Raw genomic sequence first — 21,133 nt, 5'->3', positions numbered from 1 at the left:
GTAGGTAATGACGAGCTTCGGACTGGACGACCGGGATTCGATTCTCGCAAGGACAACAGATTTTCCTCCTCTCAGCAGTGCCCAGACCGGCTCTGGGACTCAACCAGCCTCATATCCATTAGGTAATGTGTTCTGTTTCCTCAGGGGTAAAGTATCCGGGCCGTAGATGTGACAACTCACCTCCGTCTAGTGCTGAGGCCAAGAATCGTGGAGCTATACCTTCACTCCACCATACATCTTTATGGCGTGGTGCTTAATTAATTAAGCACATGACAACTTTACCTTTTACCTTACAAACTGTTCAAATAATTTTCCGTTCTTATGGAATATGAACATTAATGAACAACCCCTAACACGGAGGTTGAAAATAGACGTAATAGTTAATTCTAGTACTTATTCCAAAATTCTGTTTCCGTAACATAGATCTGTTTGAATGTTGCCNCATGGCACTTCGCATTCTCAACTTCGTCACTGGATGTTTGTGGTGATGAGCACCACGTTTCGGTCACTTTACTCAAGGGAGAAATGATGCTGGGTGTGTTCCAGACTCGATCTGGGCGTCCTGACGAAGTTGAGAGTCTCTGAACCTGCTAGGAATCGAACTCCGATCGTACCACCCTTAGTCACTCATTTTACTGACAGCTGGCCCTAGTTTATACAGACAAAGTCTGATGTGCCATTTTGCGCAACAGTAGACTTGTGTAATTTAGACAAAACTAGACGAAGTCGCCGTTAATTCTTCACGGGCCAGGTGTTAGTTATGCCAAGCGCGCGTTCCTGCATACGGTTGATAACCGAATGATGTCAGTTAATTCCTGAGCGTGTTCTGATGTTAGAAAAACTAGGAGCAGTACTGTGAAGTGATGACAGACAAACTCAGGTATGCAAGTTAACTACTGATAACAAGAGAACTTAGAGCTTGAGACACAGCTGCATCGACACTCCATATGTAGCTGCGTTCTTAAAATCTCCATAAATTAGATCCAGTCAACCTGTGTTTATTCAGCCATTCAGAATATCAGTCTCAGAAATTTAACATAAAATAAAACGTCATATCTCCTGTTTATTAGAGCTTTCAAATTCGCAGTAAATTTCATGTATGTGAACTGTGAAATCTATACAATTTATTCCTGCTTTTATTTTTCACTGGTTCTCCAGCCCCTCATGGGCGCCTGTCTTCTGATTTTTCAGTTTTATGATCATTTTACAGATGGTAGAACTCCTTGGACGAGTGATCAGTTCGTCGCAAGACCTCTACCTAAACACAGGACAACATAAAAACAGAATAAACACATACAAATACCAAACCTCCATGCTTTGAGTGGGATTCGAACCCACGATCCCGGCTTCCGAGCGAGTGAAGACAGTACATGCCCTGGACCGCGCGGCTACCGCGATCGGCTTATTCCTGCTTTTAGTGCATCGAATTCTACATCAGTAAGATTAATCTAAAGTGCAGTTCTCAGGTCGTAATGCGTGATACAGGCTTACTTCGATGAATGTGTCCAGCTGAAACAAACGAGCAAAGTAATTTCAGATAAATGTTTTAATTAAGGGGGAACATAAAGTGATCATTGTTTATCAGTTAATTATGTACAATTTAATAAATGTTAGAAGGTAAAGCTTTTGCTGCGCTTAATTAGTTAAGCATTATGCCTGAAGAAGTAGGGGAGTGGAGGTATAAATTTAATAAATATTGCTCTGGTAAATACGAATTGTACGATCATCTTAGTGTTTGCTGCACACCACTGGGCAGCTCAGGTGCAAGAGGCCGACGATCCTGCCGTCTGGTCAGTTCCGGAGATGGGAGTGCTGGCGGTATCGGCAATTCTGTGGCCTCATAAATTACGTAAAGAATTTATTCAGATTATAGCAGGTATCGAAAATTCCCTGTGTTGTTGTTGTTGATATTCCTAAGAAGCTGTTGAGCCTAACACCGATTTCATCCTTACTGAAAAAACTGGAACACAATTGCATTGCAGAATTTTGTTGCATTATGTATTCCAATTTTAGCGTTCTCACTTCACTTATTATTATTATTATTATTATTATTATTATTATTATTATTATTATTATTACTATTTAAAGCTACACGTTTCGGCATAACTGGCCATCGTCAGGTGTGTAGGATTGTAAATGAAAACTGCTGCTCTGTTGTTACGCTCTTGTATTTTGCATTTTATGAATAATGTAAAATTATTATATATTGTTTTAAGTTAATTTTTATATTATTATGCCTCGGTTACTTTTGTTGTGCGCCGTTCACAGTGGCCGCACGGTTTCAGGCATGAACTCTCTTCGCTAGCTAGGACGCTGGCATCATGGGTTCGAATCCCACTCAAGGCATGAATGTTCGGTTTGTGTATGCGTTTATTCTGTATTTGTGTCGTCATGTGTGTAGGTAGCGGCCTTGCGATGGGCTGATCACTCGTCCGAGGATTCCAACCGGCTGTGAAAAATGATCACAGAACTGAATAAGAGGCCAGGGCCCTGAATGGACTGGAAGGGCCATTGAAAAAAAAAACTTGTTGTGTACATATGTTGTGGGTCTGGCGTATTTTTGTTTGTTTGTTGGTTTCTTTCCTTTGTGCTGTTTATAGTTGTTCACATATGTGCAAATCAAAAGTATCCAAGATATAATACTCTAGAAAAATAATTTAAAATATTTTATAACCATTTTGAATTATTCGTAAAATATAGAATACAGCAGCGTAACAACAGAGTAGCAGTTTTCGTCTGCAGTCTTATACATTTAATGATGGCCAGTTAGGCCGAAACATTTAGTGTTAAATAAATAATATTAAGAGACAAAGTGCCTTCGAAATGTGAATTTTAACGTCTGAATGAAGTTGAACAGGGACGGTGAAGTGAGATTCCTGAAATTGTTGTAGAAGCGAAGGAACCGAATCGAATCGACGAATTCTCGCTGAAGAGAAATTGTATGAACTCAGCGCTAAGATTCATCATTCTTCTCGGAAACTCCTGAGACGCCTTTCACATGAAAACGATGGTTCAAGTTTACTGTCCTTCTGAAAGAAGAGAACTGCAGCGCGTGAATATACACTTTATACGGAAGTGATAGGAATGCGTGGATAGAAACAAGCTTTTCCAGCATCTGCTGTAAGTTTAATGTATTGGGCTATAGGTTTGTCCCTTCTAGTAGCAGTCAGAATCACAGCTGCAGGACTAGACAGGAGGATCGTGAAACTCTTCTGCCTGAGCGGCCCAACGATTTTCTGAAACTAATATAATTATACTGTATAATCGAACACCGTTAAAAACAACATACGTTCATTACCATGTAAGTTATTATTTCCCCCCCCCCTTTAGATATGGCTTCTTCATTATAAATAAAAGGAAAATTATAATACAATTCTAGGAGCACGCAATAGCGTAGTTGGTTGAAGGGCTATGCTACAAGCCGGAAGGTCGCGGGTTCAAGTCCCAATGAGGTCATTGGATTTTTTTCAATTGACCTAATTCTTCCAGCCGCACTATGGCCTCTACCTGTATACAAACACAGAAAAACGCACACAAACATCCATGCCCTGAGTGGGATTCGAACCCACGATCTCGGTTTCCGAGCAAGCGAAGAGAGTGCATGCCTTAGACCGCTCGGCTACCGTGACCGGCAATGCCCTCCACTTAGCTCAGAATATTCGACTTTACTTTGTTCTGAAATATTCTCCTTCCGCAGTCCAAGTCCTGCGCCTTTGCACAACAAGTAGCAGAAATTTCGAAATATCCTATGAATTAATTAATATCCCCTCAGCTCCCTTTAAGTATTCGAATTTGATAAAGTTGCGAACGGCAAGTCAGCTGTTGATCTATCCTATTTCGAACGTTTTGCATGAATGGAATGATTAATGATTAACGTGTCTATCGCTAATTCTCATAGAAATCACAGTACACCACCAATTCGTTGGATGTTATCGGCATGGATAATGCAGGTATATGACTACAGCCGTACTAATCGTGTAGCTCTTGAAAGGCCGGATCAAGAACGGAAGCTGAAAGTTGCCTGTCTTGCCTGACACGGTGGATGTGCCGGTTGGCTGGCTTTGAATTATTCACGCGGAATGAATTCATGATGATTACAACCAATACTGCCGGATTAGTCAGTGAATGGAAAGCGCTTGCAAGAGAGCGAAATAGTGGCAGTAAACGTGTCATTTAAGTTCATTGTACTTGAGACTTTTATTTAATTTTTTCTCATATCTTAATATGTTACCTAACTTACAGCAGCATTTCAGATAGGATATCTGTTTCTCTGCAGAGACAACTAACGAGAGATGGGCGAACGCGTGTTAGTGTCAAATCTAAGATGTTGTGAGGCAAAATATCCATGTATAGATACTGATCGTGATATTGCTTTAAAAATAAAAAGCAATCAGTAATAACTGACCTAATTAACTGTTCATAATATTATAGTGCAGCCTCCTTTTTTATTCTAACTTTGTGCGTGGGACTCACCACGAGTGACCGCGATGGCCGGCCGCCAGCAGCAAACTTCCGCTTCTGCAGAAACACCCAGAACAGCCACACACGGAACAAGATGATGGATCAGATTTCAGTTTCCTGATCGGTTTGTAAGCTTTGAGGATTTCACGGCGATGGAAACGCGGTGAGCATTTGCTCACGCCGGTTCCTCGCTTGCGGAGTTTCTTCTTCTTTCTTCTACCCTGAAGATGGAGGCGATACGTTCCTCCGAAACATCGATTAACACATTATCTATACGGCGCCACATCCCAGAAGACTGCTTTCTGTCAGTTATCTGTTTCCTTGACAACTGATTAACAGTGACATCTGACAATAAATACAAGTAAGATACGTTCACGTCTCATCGCCTTACAGCGATAGAATTGCTTCATATTCCAGAGGTACCGGTTAAAATCTCGATAAAGATACCGACTATCATTCCAAATTTTCCGTGCCTTTCCTCAGTCCTCTTAGGCATCATGCTAAAATACCACGACCGCTTCCTTCCAGATTCTTCTCACTTCATCATTTATGTTCCCTCAGGCTTTTGATGCTATGGAGTTGATATAACGTTATTAAATACACAGAAAAACGATGGTTTCTCTAGTATAAAACATTTCATTTAAAGAAAAGATTAACGACCGTGGGAATCCGTTGCGCTGACCACGCGACACCCTCTCTCCAAGAAAGTTGACACTAACTTCGCCGACAAACAGCGGTCGCTCGGTCGGATATAGTTCGCTTGCGGACTAAAAGCCAAGGATTTTGTTTTTTGTTTAACAATTACGTAAAAGGATATACTCTTTGGCCACGCAGGACAATCTCACAGCGGTAGGTATGATGAGTTATATTTTCTTGTATATAACGCCATGTAGTCCGTTGAAAGTAAACTGACGTTTCGGAAGAACATGGTATTTCCATCTTTGATTGCCACCTGCTTTCACCCTTGTTACTTATTTGGCCTATTCTTCGGCCCTGAAGGTGGAGGCGACATATTCAACCGAAATGCCGGTTGACTTTCAGCGGGTTACACGGCGTTATATTCCAGAACTTCTGATAAGATTCTGTTTCAAGTATCATAAATTCCGCCAGAACACAAGCCTAATAAACTTACTTATTTCTAGCTGTAACTTACATTGCCTTATGCGTTTTCTTTTTGTCATACCCGTAGGCGTTGTAACGACAGTTTAACTACCATTGTACTTGCCAAATACATTTGCTGCCCTTATAGACAGGGGAGGAATTATTGGAAACCGTTTTATTATATTATGGAATAAATATCTAGTGATACAAATCGTGCGAAAGATAAATGAACATGAGATTGACATATCTGTATTTGAACACGTTATTGAAGCAATCGAGAAGAGAGGTGTGGTGACTAATGAAGAGATTCGAAACATGACAGTTCGTTGTAACACGAGGAACAGCGGGATTATGTAGTCTGAACTCATTTCGTGATTTTGAAACAAATCAAATAATCCCGGCCATGCTGTAAATTAATCACGATATTGTATCATATTTGAAAATCTTAGAAGTCCATATATTTGAATCAGATCCAGCTATAAGTCTATATTTATTGACGTTACATTTCTTGTATGCATGTGTGTACCACGTATGTACAGTGTACGAGTATATGTATGTATGTATGTATGAGGTGTTACTTGTGCATGCACTTGTGTTAAAAATTACTCTTTGGCCATGTTTGAGATAATCGTATGCCTGGGTACCACTAACAATCGACAATTCATATTTTCCATCTTGTTTGCGAATGCACATATACAAAATTTTAGCTGGAAAAGAGACGTATGCGCATATGTGAAGATTACAGGCATATTAAAGTGGACCTGAACTGTAGTTTGAGAGGGTATGGTCTGTTATAGGCGCAGTGATCATTACAGGCGGGTAATTTTCTTGACCAACTGAGCCAACTGTTAATTCCTCAAGATGCATTCTGCTTCATAAAATTAGTTATTTGCTCATCATATATTTTATATTCCGGACTTATTTAGTGTTTGATAAATTCTGTAGTTGATGATGTAGGCCCTAATGAATCATATTACTTTTCGAAACGAGTGTCAAATGGAAATAACTGCCAAAACGGTAAGATACTTGCATAACCGAACTAATTGTTTTATGTTTTCTAGTATTTTTTATTACTAGTGGGGTGGGACTAAGTCCCTTGCACTGCGGCCACTTCTGGCCTATTGTACCAGCCCCAGACGATAGGTGAGGGTGATTGTGGAGCAATTGGTGGAATGAAGATTGGCAGGGAAAACCGAAGTACTCGGAGAAAACCCGCCCCAGCGCCACTTTGTCCACCACAAATCCCACTTGATGAGACCCGGGATCGAACCTGGGCCGCTGCGGTGGGAAACCAGCGACTTAACCGCTTATGCTATGGCGTGGCCATGTTTTCTAGTAAGTTGATGCTTGCTTTAGTTGGAAATTTATCTTAGTTGCGGAAGCGCAAGAAATCAACACAGGTTTCATTCTGTTTCATTGAAAATAAGATTGTAAACCGTTGTCATGGAGGGAGGTCAGGTAACGGTGTTGGTAGCTTCTGTGCACGGCTCCACGTGTCACGCTCCAGAGATAAAATGATGTCGAATGTAGAGGCAGACACAGGTACAGCGGGCGATTATCCCCAGAATGCCACAGGGCCTCTCTTTGGGAGCACGGTTGACCTGATTTAGACACATTAGGAAGCGAAGACCAAGGATGGAAATGGAACGGGAAAGTACGAGTACAAGGACTGATCGGGTTCTTTCCGTATCGTTTGGCGGGGTTTCCACCCTTCTCTTACCACGGCTGGCTGGCCTATCACTCTTTGTAACGGCTAACGAATTTCGGAGATATTTTGCTACACCCGTACGTCCCTGTTGGTAGACTTGGCTTTTGTTCTTCAATTTAGTCGAGTTCGCTAACTTAGAGGTTGCAGGATGTTGTAGGGGTTGGTCAGCGCCCTTAATTATAGTATGTTACCCACCCTCCCACAATACAGGTCCAGCCACTGCCCCGCAACTTCTTGCCATACTTCTCACACGCAACACAGGGAACACGGTGTGTATTAATATGACACTCCGCTGTAGGATAAGCTTGGGGGCGGGGGGGGAACCTTTGTTTTTTTCCGGATTACTGAGGTTTTACGTACTCGACAGGCTAATAATCGGTGAAGACAACTTTTCTGTAATGTGACGCCGTGTACGCACATCTCAGAAGAGAGTTATCTTCAACTTAGCCATCGCCCAAAGATAATATTGTCACGTGTTGGGTATATTGCACGCGACAAGTAACTTCACGCCTTATTTGATATAGCGAATTTATTGCACCTCCGCTCTTACACTCACACAATTCACAATCTCACAACTACTACTGCTATCGGCAGTATCACAAGTTATCACATCAAATCTTCCAACCACGCGTTCGGGTCTTCTTCCCGCGACTGCTGCTATAGTTCAACTCACTTCGGCGGCTGCTACAATTCAACTGACTTCGTCCAAGGCAAGTCATATTGCGACTGATGGTCAGTCAGTCAGTAAGCCCTGGTGTCGAGCCCCGTCTTGGGCTCATGACCAGATATTTATTACTGTTGAACGTTACGGTTTTGTTTTTTGTAGCGCGCCCTCTCAGACGAGAGGACGTATCTGTCTTTTTTACATGCTACTGGGTCTTGCCAGCGTAGTCTTTCTCGGGTCTGAGTCCCTTGAGACTCGAGAACATATTTTACTGTCTCAGATTTGAGACTTCCCTTCAAAGTCAAAGTCACATAGCGACTGACGGCCTATCAGTCAGTAAGTCTTGGTGTCGAGCACCCTCCTAGGGCTCATGACCACATATTAATTACTGTTTGACAGTTACGGTCTTATTTCTGTGGGGCGCCCTCTCTGACGAGAGGACGGGTCTGTCCTTTGTATATGCTGCTGGCTTTTGCCAGTGCAGTCTTTCTCGTGTCCGAGTCTCTTGGGACTCGCGACCATATTTTACTGTCTCAGATTTGAGACTTCCCTTTTCGTCGCCTCCTACTACTCGCAGGGTCACGGTGGACGTATTCGACCCCGCCTCCACACGGGGGAACTGACTTCGTAGGCAGTGTGGTTCTCTTATAAACCCTCAGCCAAACGGGAAAACGCCTCGCTTACTTGTTGCCTAGTCGCCGTGTTTACAAAGGCGTTGGGCAACTCTGTCAAGAGTTGTTTACTGCTACATAGCAACCGCGGCATCCCCCGCTACGTCACCGTGGGGGAGGGGATGTAGTGTTGACTGGCCTGTTACTGTAGTAGCGACAGCGCCCGATGTTGTTACGTCACCGCTGGCAGGGGAAGGGATGTCCTCCATAGCGCAATACGTCACAATATGTATTTCAGACTCGCCGCATTGCAACGACTGGCGTACATATAGCCGAAGAAATACTGTACTGCAAACCTGGTAAGACATGCGTTATGTTGTGATTTGTTTTACGATGGTATCAGCATTATCGTCGAATGGAGGGATGATTGCTTAATGATAAATTGGAAAAGATGTAATCGACATATTGTCCTCGTTTGCCTGGAGGGATTGATGAAAACCATGAACAATTTAAAATGTCACGATAGCTAATGTCTTAGTCAACATTCGAATTTCGAACCTCCCGAGAGCAAGTGTAGAGCGTCGCCAATACACATCCTGCTCGGCATACAATCCTACTTACTCAGACCATTGTTTTGATTGCTAGTGGGGTGGGACCAAGTCTCTTGTACTGCGGCCACTTCTGGCCTATTGTACCAGCCCCAGATGATACGTGAGGGTGATTGTGGAGCAATTGGTGGAATGAAGATTGACAGGGGAAACGAAGTACTCGGAGAAAACCTGCCCCAGCGCCACTTTGTCTACCACAAATCCCACTTGACCAGACCCCAGGATCAAACCCGGGCCGCCGCGATGGAAAGCCAGCGACTAACCGCTTGAGCTATTGCGCGGCCCTACTCATACCATAATTTATACCAACTGGTCTTCTGTGTCTGGTATTCTGCAGAGTATTGTGACATACAGTATTGTAAATGGCACACACTTGCTTATCAGTACATTGCTCCATTGCGATGAATGGTACGGGAACGGCAACGGGCGTTATTGTCTTCAAGTGCAGTTAAAGCTTATCGCAATGTCGGTGTGTATCTTGTATATGTTAACTGTCGTATGAGTCACGGCGAGCGTGACTGTATTGTGCCTTGCTGCCTAAAAGTCGGAATATCTGAACATGGCAGGCGTCCATTGCTAGATAACGGCTTGTTAAAACACGTGGTCAGGACAACAAGCTGGAACAGACCATTGCTGAGCAACGCTAGTTAAACACTGCCTAAGTTACGGAATATTGGAGCCAGACAAGGAATTATCCATTTGGCTGGGAAAATGTTCATGTACGTTTCCGAGACAACACATACATAATAGACAGTTACCACGAAAGTGAAAAACAGGACTAGTGCAGTTCCCGCGGCAATGAATACACTAGCAATCGGTGCATTGAACGCATGAAACGTAACTCTTGAATAAGTTGACTCCTAAGCCGTCCGACTATAGATTAACAGACTACTCCTAAGCCGTCCGTCTATAGATTAACAGACTAAGGTTCATTATTGTGTTTGCAAAGGAATGTCACAGACTGCCTTGAACCAGATGAATCCCCTCCCCCCACAAACACACAGATACACTGACACGCAGTATATTTAAAATCTGTTTTGATATTATCTTACAGAATATGTTTCTTCTCTCCTCTCGGATTTTCTAATTAAAATTTTGCATGTATTTCTCATCTTCCCAATGTGCTGTGCTACATGCCTTTGATTGATCTTTTTTTATGAGTACAAATTGTGAAGCTTTTGTTTACGTAATTTTTTCCATTCTCCTCCTATTTCCTCTCACTTATATCCATATTTTCTTGTCAGCACTTTTTTTGAGACACGCTGTACTTCTCAGTATTGGGTGGGGGCCAAGGCATCTGTCTTCACTGGATCTTTAAAAACAAATAAAAATGTACAAGGAAAAAGTAAGAAGAATACATAATTGTTCCAAATATTTTAACTCAGAATGAAAAATCATTGTTACTTACTTTTAAATATAGAGATCAACAAATTTAAGGTGTGGCACCATGCTACAAGCCTTAATGTCGCAGGTTCAGTTCCTAATGAGATCATTGGATTTTTTCAATTTACCTAATCCTTCCAGCTGCACTATGGTCCTGGGGTTGACTCAGCCTCTAACAGAAGTGAGTACCAGGAATCTTCTGGGGGGGTAAAGGGTGGTTGGCTCATAAGGCTGACATCCTTACTGCCATCTGTGGGTGGGGGTGGGGGGGGGGCTTCATGACCTGTTACAGGGATAGCTTTACCTTTTTTTTACAAATGTAAGTTGAACCTTCAAAAATATTTTTCAATGGCCAAAACATGAATTTAAGTTCTCTGATTCCCTCCCTTGGGAATAGTCATGTCAATGTCCATGGAAGTATATGTGAGGATTGAAATGTGCAAAGCATAGCAAAGGCTAAAACTTTGCAACACTGCATCGTTGTATAGATTAATGTACAGGTCCCTAATTTATATTGCTACAAGCGGGCTTGGAAAGTGACCTGAGAAAGCCTGGTTCAAGGAAACTTCCAGTGTGCTTACAGCAGCATGGCCGCATCATAATGAAATCCCTGTGCTACGAAGTACAGNTTTGACCTTTTAGCCCACCCCCAATTCCCCCCCCCCCCCAGACTAACAAGTGATGAATTTTGTTTACAAAAATGACTCATGGATAATGTGCCAGCGAAATAACTTCTTCATTCTTTAACATTTGCAGGAAAAGTGGACTAGATGATGGAAAGACAGAAAGTGTGGGTCCCGGACCCTGTTGAAGGATTTGTTCTTGGGACAATTCATGACATTGGGCACAATGGAGAAGCAACAATTTTTACTACAGATTCCAAGCACTCCAAGCTTACCTACAACTTGGAAAGGGTGTACTATGCAGAGCAACATGACAAAGCAGATGTTGAAGATAACTGTGAGCACCATTGAATTTGGCAGTAATGTTTATGTGACATCATCATTATCATTAGCAGCAGCAGCAGCCACATTATCCTTAGTCTTCCATTCATAAATGCTGAAACTCATTTTGAAAATCTTGTTTGATGTAAAAAATTAGTATGATAGAAAATATTAGTAAATTATTTTGGTATGACATGTGATCATTTATAATTAATTCATGAGATTATATCATTGATTCAAGGTGATTAGATGCTCAAACTGGTTTATTCAACCAGATATTAATATGTATTACTGTACCTGACATAATTCACTTATTAATTGTTTGATTATGAGAAGGTAACATTTCCAGATGTAAAGCATAATCCAATTGATCTATTGCAATATTACAAATCTGTAAAATTACCATGGTTACTGATTATTTTATGTTAAGTGGTGCAACGTATGTGCTCTGATATTAGTACTGCTGAAAATATATAAAACACTGTCATGGCATTTTTGTGTTGTTTCATGAAATTTGATCAGTTGTTTCAAGACACATTCAGAGCCCGGTCAGACTTTTTCTTTTCTTCTCGGGAATCAGGCTAGTAAGGTTGACAATAGAGAGTGCATCACAAAAATTTCACAAGCAATACTTTCTGAAATACTTTTGCTAAGCATCAGTCACACTGGTTGATAGGCATGAAGGACTGGATAATTTGTAATAGCTGCAAGCATATTATTAACTGAAACTAATTGTTCTAGGTGCCTTAATGTATCTCAATCCAGCTACTTTACTGAGCAACATCCGCACTCGATACAAGAAAGACAAGATTTATGTGAGTAATCATTTGTTTCTAGTAGCATAATAAATATTATACAGGGCTACTATAAGTGATTCATTCGTTTTTAAAACGCTATATTTTCCAAAGCAATACACATACAAATATGATTGATACATAAAAAGAACCGTAAACTCACCATGTCTTCTTCACACTCTACAAATGTTCTATGTGTGCCCCTTGGGTCACACGACACATGTCCAGGCGGTAGTCGAGCTCGTTCCACACATTTTGTAGCATCATCCTGTCAATGGTCATCACTGCAGCATCGATGCGTTCCCTCAGCTCTACTAGTGTTCTTGGCAGTGGGGGTATGTAAACACGATCCTTAATGTACCCCCAAAGGAAGAAGTCACAAGGCATTAGAACAGGTGATCTGGAGGGCCAAGTGAACAGACCTACGTCATCCTCGCCGACACGACCAATCTAGCGATGCCGAAGTTCGCTGTTTAGATAGCGACGAACATTGCCGATACCACCGCAAAATGTTTTGTTTACATGGCGGTTCTTTTCCGTACTCTCTTTTGAACGTGCGTTGCACTGCTATAACAGACGAACATCTCGCATATTCCAACAAACAAAAACTTTTTTATTGCTTTGTCGCCATTTTGTAAAGGCACTGAACTTCTGATGCCAACTGGTAAACATAATACAAACTTAGTGAGTTTACGGTTCTTTTTATATAAGAATCATATTTGTACGTCTAATACTTTGGAAAATATAACGTTTTAAAAACGAATGAATCATTGATAGTAGTCCTGTATAAGATATTAAACCATTACAGTGAACAAATACAGTGAAGTCATCTTGGGCATATTAATGCAGGTAACTGTGTGAAGGGACTTCATTCATTAAATTTCATTGTGACAGTGAATAGGCATGAGACAAGTTACTCTTGATTCATTGACTTTTCTTTACAGACATTTGTAGCCAACATTCTAATCGCTGTCAACCCATACTGTGAAATTAAAGATTTGTATTCTTCTAAAACAATCAAGAGCTATCAGGGAAAATCTCTGGGTGTTCTTCCTCCTCATGTTTTTTCTATTGGTATGTATGACTCAATAGTAAAAAATTGTAATTTAAACACAATTGAATAGTATATATTTTTTCAGAATGTAAACTGGTTTTAACATCATTAAGGTAACTTAAATTTGTGTTTTAGTTACAAGACAGGGAACAAAAGTAAGTAATTTAGTATGATCAGGTAAAGTTGTTAAATTATGCTATGTGCAATGAAGACATTTTGGGCGAACAGAGGCATTGCTACAGCAATTCATAACCTCACCATTATGTGGAAGCGAGTGGCTGATTTCGTGCCTGGTAATTTTACTCCTACAAGGAAGAGTGCTAGTTGCCAAAGGGAAGGAGCGCCCTGAGAAGCAAACCCTGACTCAGAACTCATTCAGCTGATAGCCTAGTCACTATGCTGGCTAAGCTATATTGACAAGCAGTCGTTAACAGTACAGACCCTTCATCCCTTCAATGAATTTCACAGTCCTTTAAAAATCATTTTCTTAATGATTTTGAAAAATTTTGTTATGTATACTTTTGTATGAAAAGCTATAAAATTGTCACGTCACATATATGAATAGTACACCAGGACTGAGAAAAATGATGTGAGGTAGTTGTTGGTGTGTATCCTATATATAGCACTAGCTGAAGTTTCTGTTCTTCATCTGAGTATGGGCACTTATAGCATGTTTCAATAAAAGTAGTTATATGTTCAAATGAGGTACCTTAATAGGTTTGTATACTCCAACATCATTTTTACATGACACCCTACCAAACTAAATTTATTTTGAGGTTTAAGGCTATCATTCCCAGTCCAGTATTAAAATAGAATATATTTTTACTAATATTGGACATTGTTCAGCAGAGCGCTCTCATGTGAATATGTCATAATGAAGTAGAATGAAGTTAAGTTTCTTTAATTAGATTGTCAGATTCATTTTGACACTGAGCTGAAACAGGTTTTCTTGCAAATGTTGGATGGAGTTCATTGAATGTGTGGATAGTGTTAAGCAATGAGACTGACTGACAAAAATATTTTCACAGCGGACAAGTCATTTCGTGACATGAAAGTCATGAAGCAGTCTCAGTCAATTATAGTATCTGGAGAGTCTGGAGCAGGAAAAACAGAATCAACCAAATACTTGTTACGCTATTTGTGTGAGCTCTGGGGAACAACTGCTGGACCCATTGAACAGAAAATCTTAGATGGTAAGTAAGGTATGCAGTATTCTGAAAGCCATGTAGCAAGCAAATAAAAGGGTCTCAGATTACTGGGTTTTCGGACTTTGTCCATCATCTGGTATTTTAAGAAAATGTGCTACAGACATGGGATGTAAACGTACCTACACCTAACATGTGTCATACTGTTAGAAGTTAAGAATTAAAATAGTGTGAATGTGTGAGAGGTTTGGAGTTTACAAACTGTGGAATGATTAATGGATTCTAGCACCTCACTCGTAAGCAGAAACACTTCACCTGGTCCGCCAGTTTCCAAGGTTCCAATGATGACGTTTGCCATGTAGCGAGCCTCCATATTGCAGGTCTCATCAGTAGAAATGAAAATCTTCTTCCTAATCATTTCCAAGATACTGTTGTAACACTGGGAAAGGTAGTTCTTCCTGAATGTGGATTCATCAGGGGTGGAAAGACCACAGTTTACTTCCAGAAATTTTTTCAGTTTTCCATTGTTCAGAGTCCAAAACGGAATATTTGCAGACGCCAGAGCATCACACAGATCTCTGAAAAAATCCGATGACTTATTTCCGCCTTCAGATGAACACTGTTGCAGTAACATTTGCACAGATTTCTTTGTGTTCGAAATTTGCACTGCTCGTATATGCTTGTCGCGGCCGATATGTTGCTGTACCGTGAATCTTTTTTCTGCCGCTACTTTTGTGTCACATATCTTGCAGTATAAAATGTCACTGTCAGTTGAAAATATATCATTTCCAAACTCAGCTACAAATTGCTTTAAATGACACGATTTAGTTGGCTTTGCTTTTGTCGTCGTGCTAATATTAATGACTCTAGCGCAACACAGGACTGTACTTTTGTCACTGAGAACCTTTTGTCAACTGTATCTTTATCTGTACAGTCAAGGGCGAGGAACTGAAGATGGAAGGAGTTTAATTGAACAACAATGTCATATGAAGTAAAAGATTCCGACTAGAAATATGTGTAACTAAGCAAATTGCTTTGTACAAAGAGCCGCAGTGTGAGTAGTCATCGCCGTACCCTGTTTTATGATGTGTATTGTCAGGACTTCCGCGAAACGAACTGAAAGGATGGGCCAGGAATACAACCTATTAATGTATACTATGGCCTTTGTAGAGAGCGCTTAGGAGAAGGAGAAAGAACACTTTGTTTCCATATTATTCACATTTCAGAAAACATATGAAGAAAAATTCCCTAAAGTGGCCAAAAATGACAAGAAATACCCTCAGAAGCTCCCAAAATTACCCCCAAAATGAAAAGATGACCCTAAACTTAAAAATGTCAAAAAATGACAAAAGATTACCTATAAAATTTACATTTCCGTAACCAGCAGGTCATATCCGAGATTTATATATTTAAGAGCATCGCATAGGATACAAGGAAAAAAAGTTGACATGTCACCAAATCTGGGCCCTGGTCATTACTGATATGATCAGTTTAATAAGTTTAATGTTGGCGCTTAAACATTCATTTTTTAATAGAGAACAGATTTTAATAAATGTTCTGAAGGCCTTGGCTTGAGTCATCTCTGGGTGCAGTCTTCATGTAATTCTCTTATCAAAGATTAGACCCTGATATTTTACATGACTGACATAAGGGGACATTCTGTCCATTTAGTGCAAGATGAGCCTCAGGGGACCTAAGTCTATGAGTAAAGTAGATGGCCCGAGTCTTATCTTCATTGAGTTTTATGTTCCGACATTCGCACCTCATCTCAATAGCAGTGAGACCACACTGAAGCTTTCTGAGAACATAACTCTCCTTGCAGTCTGTCGCATATATATAGGTGTCATCAGCAGGGAGTCCTAGATAGACACCAGGTGTTTGGTGCGTATCATATACATATATACACGTATATGCCCAAAAGTCAAAGTTACTTTATGACTGGTGGGTTTTATCAACACCCAGTTGTCTTGGTGTTAAGCCCCTTGAGAATCATGACCAGGTACTTTTTCATTTCAACTCCTCTCATTAAGTATACATATCACACATGTAGCATGTTACTGAAAATTCTCTGTGTGGCACTATGTACAAGTCCTCTGTCAATTCAGGCTTTGCAAAGCAGATCCTGCCTGTCTTATATACCTTATGCTAGAATGGCAATGGCTCTCCTGGTGTTGTGTATTGTCTGTTGGGGTTCCCACGTGATAATTACTCAGTCTGTTGGCATACTGGCTGCTGCTTAGCAATGGCTCTTATCTCATTTGTTTTATGGGCTTTGCCTAGCAACAGGTTTAGGTGAAAGTATGTTTACATGATTTTTGTATGTTCATATTTAGAATAATCCATAAACTCTACCAACCTTGATAAGTGTACTGGAACTTCAACTGTATGAGTTATGTGTGTTGCAAATGCTTTACTCTGTAAGTTCAGAATAAGCTAATTTAATAAAACTTCAATTTTCTGGTGACATCATTTGCTATCTCTTTGAGAGTATTGTAATATGATATAATTAGAAATAGCTAGACTGTATTCTTCAAGGATGGATTCATGACACTTTGGTTAATAATTTCAGAATAACTAGTTTTGTGTATACAAGTGATATTTCTTTCTTATTTCTTTCATATCACACCATGTTTAAATGTATGCAAAATTTCAAAATAGTAACAGATCTTAGAACAGTAAAAGGAAAAATTCTCATTGTCTCATTATTACATTCCTCCTTCTTTTCTCCCTCCTCTGTTTCTTCATTTTCTTCATCCCATTTCATCTCATTATTATTAAAGCACCCATCAATATTGCAACAGTATACAAGACTTCTACAATATGTTTCTCACAAAAATGTAACTTTAATACTTTATGATGTTAGAATCATTAAAATGTCATTAGGACACTAGAAATATAACTTATGCATTAAAAGTGATTATCAAATTACTAAAATGTCTCTAGTTTTACATATGTTTTTTTCAGTTTACAACATGTTTCGGCTGAACAAGGGCCATCCTCAGGAAATTTTTCATTTTTTGGGGGGAGACCACTGCACTGTTCACTTGTCCTCCGTGCTCCTATGCACATCATTGTTTAGTTTTTATCTCATGACTGGAATGCTGTCGTTGTATTATTTTGTGGCTATTGTGGTATTTGTGTGTCGTGTTTCTCTTGTGTATGTCTTACTAGTGCATTATTTATGGGTGCTTTAATAATAAGGATAATGTCTCAGTGCATTGGGATGCTAAAATATGATACTAATTCTTCTCCATGATTTGTTTAATCCGTCTNTAAACAAATCATGAACTTAAATCAGTGCAACAGGATGCTAAAATTTAACAAAATTCTTCTCCTCCTGTATTGAGTGCTATGAAGTCAACTCCCAAATTCTGGTTTATTACAGTAAAGAATTTTGTTAAATTAAATTAAATTAAATTAAATTAAATTATTTATAACTCTGTAAGTTTTGAGGGTTTCACGGCAATGACTATGAAGAAAGTCATCTTCTGGGTTTAGGCACCTAAACCCAGAAGACGACTTTCTTCATATTTATAACTCTGTTCATTTTAGCAAATCCTGTCATGGAAGCATTTGGTAATGCCAAAACAACACGGAACAACAATAGTAGTCGTTTTGGCAAGTTCATAGAGGTACACTTTGATAGCCGCTGCCAGGTGGTGGGTGGGTTCATCTCCCATTATCTGTTAGAAAAGTCACGTATCTGTCGACAGAGTGAACATGAACGTAACTATCACGTGTTCTATCTCCTGTGTGCTGGGGCACCTGACAAACTTCGAGAACAGCTCAGCATCACCAAACCTGATGATTTTCATGTAAGTTTAGTCTTCATATCATCTGATTGTTCTCTTCCTTTGCTCAAGTTGAAATCAATTTGCGCATGCATAACAATTCAGTTCAGTGATACATAGAATTCAATTAAAGCTTATGCTAACAAATTCAATGGATCAAAATCCTTCTAGGAAAGTTAATAGTTACTCACCTATTCAAGTAATTCCCCACCTCTCATGGATCCTAAAGGTTCATTATAATGTTTAAAATACCCTTCCACTGGACTCTGTCCTAAGCTGTTAAGTTACTACACATTTATCATATTTGAAATATGGAGAAAGTTGTAAGAAATAATACATAAGCTCTATGTCATACGTAGGTTAAGATTTATATTAAAGTGTGAATGTGAATTTTAAAACAGATAACTTTATGCAAATGCTTTAAATTTTATAAGTGTAAATTATACACCTCATTCATCACTGCTAAAAAGTATGGAGCTTCTTTTTATTGATTGATTAATTTTAATAGCATGTGACAGATAACATAGTTCACCCTTAATTTACATAATTGTTGTAACTTCTGTGGTACACAATATGAACTCACTCCTATGTGCACCACTGCGGTCTAGAAGGTTGTCTTCTTGTGATCTCACACCACCCTGAGTCTATCTATCGTATCAGTTCTTGATCTTTTACAGCCCTTGCTATCTATGCCATTCTCAGTGCAGTTTCAACACTTAATATATTCAATTTTAGGCATGAGCAAAAATTACTTTTGCAGTTCATGACAAAATTCAGACTCTAATTTGGAAACATTTCAAGAATTGAGACAAGAAAAAAAAATTCCCTCCTAGACCAGTTAAAAGAAAGTTAGCAAGTTTGCGAACTTTATTGCCAGACATCGTAAGACTAATAAACTCATTATACACAGTGAGATGTGAATGAGATTTTGATGGTTGTTGTGTTAATTCAGAAACCAAACGCCAAACGAAGAAGTGCCTAGTCATCATTTAAGTGCATATTTTTATTGCCCTTAGTAAATGTTTATCTTGAGGAAACTGAACAGTTGTTCTGATTTTCTATCCTCTTCAGCCTCTCTTCATTAACAATTAAGAATAAATTTAAAATTATTTAACAGTTTTCTATGTGCAATACTTATTGAATATGAAGTATTATATAATCTGTTAAATTAAGCAGGTGTATTGTGATGGTAATTATTATGGATAAAGGTAAACATACTTCTGTGCCTGAAAAAGAACACCATAAACATGAAGTAAATCTCCAAATCTCAATAGAGTCTCCTTTTTGGTATTAAATGGAGCTGAATGATCAGCTGAGACTTGCACTGCAGTAGATGTCATAGGTTTCATTTTGTTATAATCCAACATCTTTCATCATGTGTTGTAAATTGTACAGTTGCCATAGTGACCATTTCCACATCCTAGGTTTGTTACCTGTATGGACATATGGAAAATAAAGGAAATGAATGAATGGATATGATGTAACTATAGGACTGTCTTGTGAGCTTGATATCATTTTAAACGTTTTTACATGTTATATGGTGTTTTTCTAAACTGTGGGCACCATCTAAATAAAGGGCATGTAAGATGTGTGATAAGATACTATAAGAAAGTAGTCTTTGCTTTCTTGTCAGTTTTATTATTGTACTTTTATTGTTCTCCACATTTAGGAGATTTCAGTGCCAAAGTAGGTAGGGAAGACATTTTCAAACTAACAGTTAGGAATGAGATTTTACACAAAATTAGGAATGATGTGGAAGTTACAGTAGTAAACTTTGCCACATCCAAAAATCTTACTGTCAAAAGTATGATATTCCCACATCATAACATTCATAAATTTACTTGGACATCTCCTGATGGAAAAACACAACTAAATTGACAATATTTTGATGGATAGGAGAGGGCATTGTAGTATACTTAATGTACAACCATTCAGGGCAGCAGATTGTGATACTGACCACTGTCTGATGGTTGCAAAAGTTAAAGAGAGATTGGCACTGAGTAAACGAACAACACACAGAGTTCATATGGAGAGCTTAAATCTCAAGAAATTAAATGAGGTAGAGGATAAAGAGCAGTATCATGTTGAAATCTAAAATAGGTTTGCAGTTTTTGGGAATTTAGACATTGAGGTGGATATTAATAGAGCTTGGGAAACTGTCAGAGAGAATATCAAAATTTATGCCAAGAGAGTCTAGGTTATTATGAACAGAAGAAACATAAGCCATGATTAAGTGAAGGATGCTCAAAATTATTAGACCAAAGGAAACAAGCCAGATTGCTGTGGTTACAGGATCCAAGCAAAATAAATGGGCTAATCTGGACAATATATGATGTAAAACCAGGAGGCACACCATGAATGAAGAGAGGGAATTTCTGAAAGACAAAATAGATGAGTTTGCAACGAGCAGTAAGAACAATATCATTAGAGACCAGTATAGAGGAATAAATGACTTTAAGTGGGGTCACCCACCTAGATGTAATTTAGTGAAGGATGAGAATGATGATCTGCTTGCAGATTCCCACAAGATTTTGAGTAGGTGGAAGAACTACTTCCCTTAGTTATTGAATGTACATAGGGTCAGTGATGTCAGGCAGATACAAAGACATACAGCTGAACTATTATTACATAATCCTAGTCCTTTTGAGGTTCAAATTGCTATTGCAAAATTGAAACAGTATAAATCGCCAGGTAGTGATCAAATTCCTGCAGAACTTATTCCAGCAGGAGGTGAAATATTATGTACTAAGACCTATAAGTTAATGTTATTTGGAATAAGGAAGAATTGCCTGATCAGTGGAAGGAGTCTGTTATTTTGCCAGTTCACAAGGTGGGTGATGAAACTGACTGTAGTAATTATCGTGGGATA

At 39.3% G+C, this 21,133-nt stretch overlaps 1 protein-coding gene across 1 annotated transcript in view; it reads left to right on the top strand.

Moving 5' to 3' along the window:
• LOC111872254 (myosin heavy chain 95F) overlaps positions 1 to 21,133 on the top strand; it is a 103,504-nt gene that overhangs the window by 45,636 nt on the left and 36,735 nt on the right. The window contains exons 2-6 of the mRNA XM_023865964.2: positions 11,293 to 11,496; positions 12,222 to 12,295; positions 13,219 to 13,348; positions 14,357 to 14,521; positions 18,026 to 18,288. Coding sequence (XP_023721732.1) covers positions 11,307 to 11,496; positions 12,222 to 12,295; positions 13,219 to 13,348; positions 14,357 to 14,521; positions 18,026 to 18,288 — 822 coding nt within the window. The 5' untranslated portion in view covers positions 11,293 to 11,306. The remainder of the gene's footprint in view (positions 1 to 11,292; positions 11,497 to 12,221; positions 12,296 to 13,218; positions 13,349 to 14,356; positions 14,522 to 18,025; positions 18,289 to 21,133) is intronic.

This window comes from Cryptotermes secundus, unplaced genomic scaffold (genome assembly GCF_002891405.2).
Source record: "Cryptotermes secundus unplaced genomic scaffold, Csec_1.0 scaffold941, whole genome shotgun sequence".
In the NCBI taxonomy this organism is placed as follows: Eukaryota; Metazoa; Arthropoda; class Insecta; order Blattodea; family Kalotermitidae; genus Cryptotermes; species Cryptotermes secundus.
The sequence above is the reverse complement of the archived record's forward strand: the minus strand, read 5'-3'. Positions and strand labels throughout refer to the sequence as shown.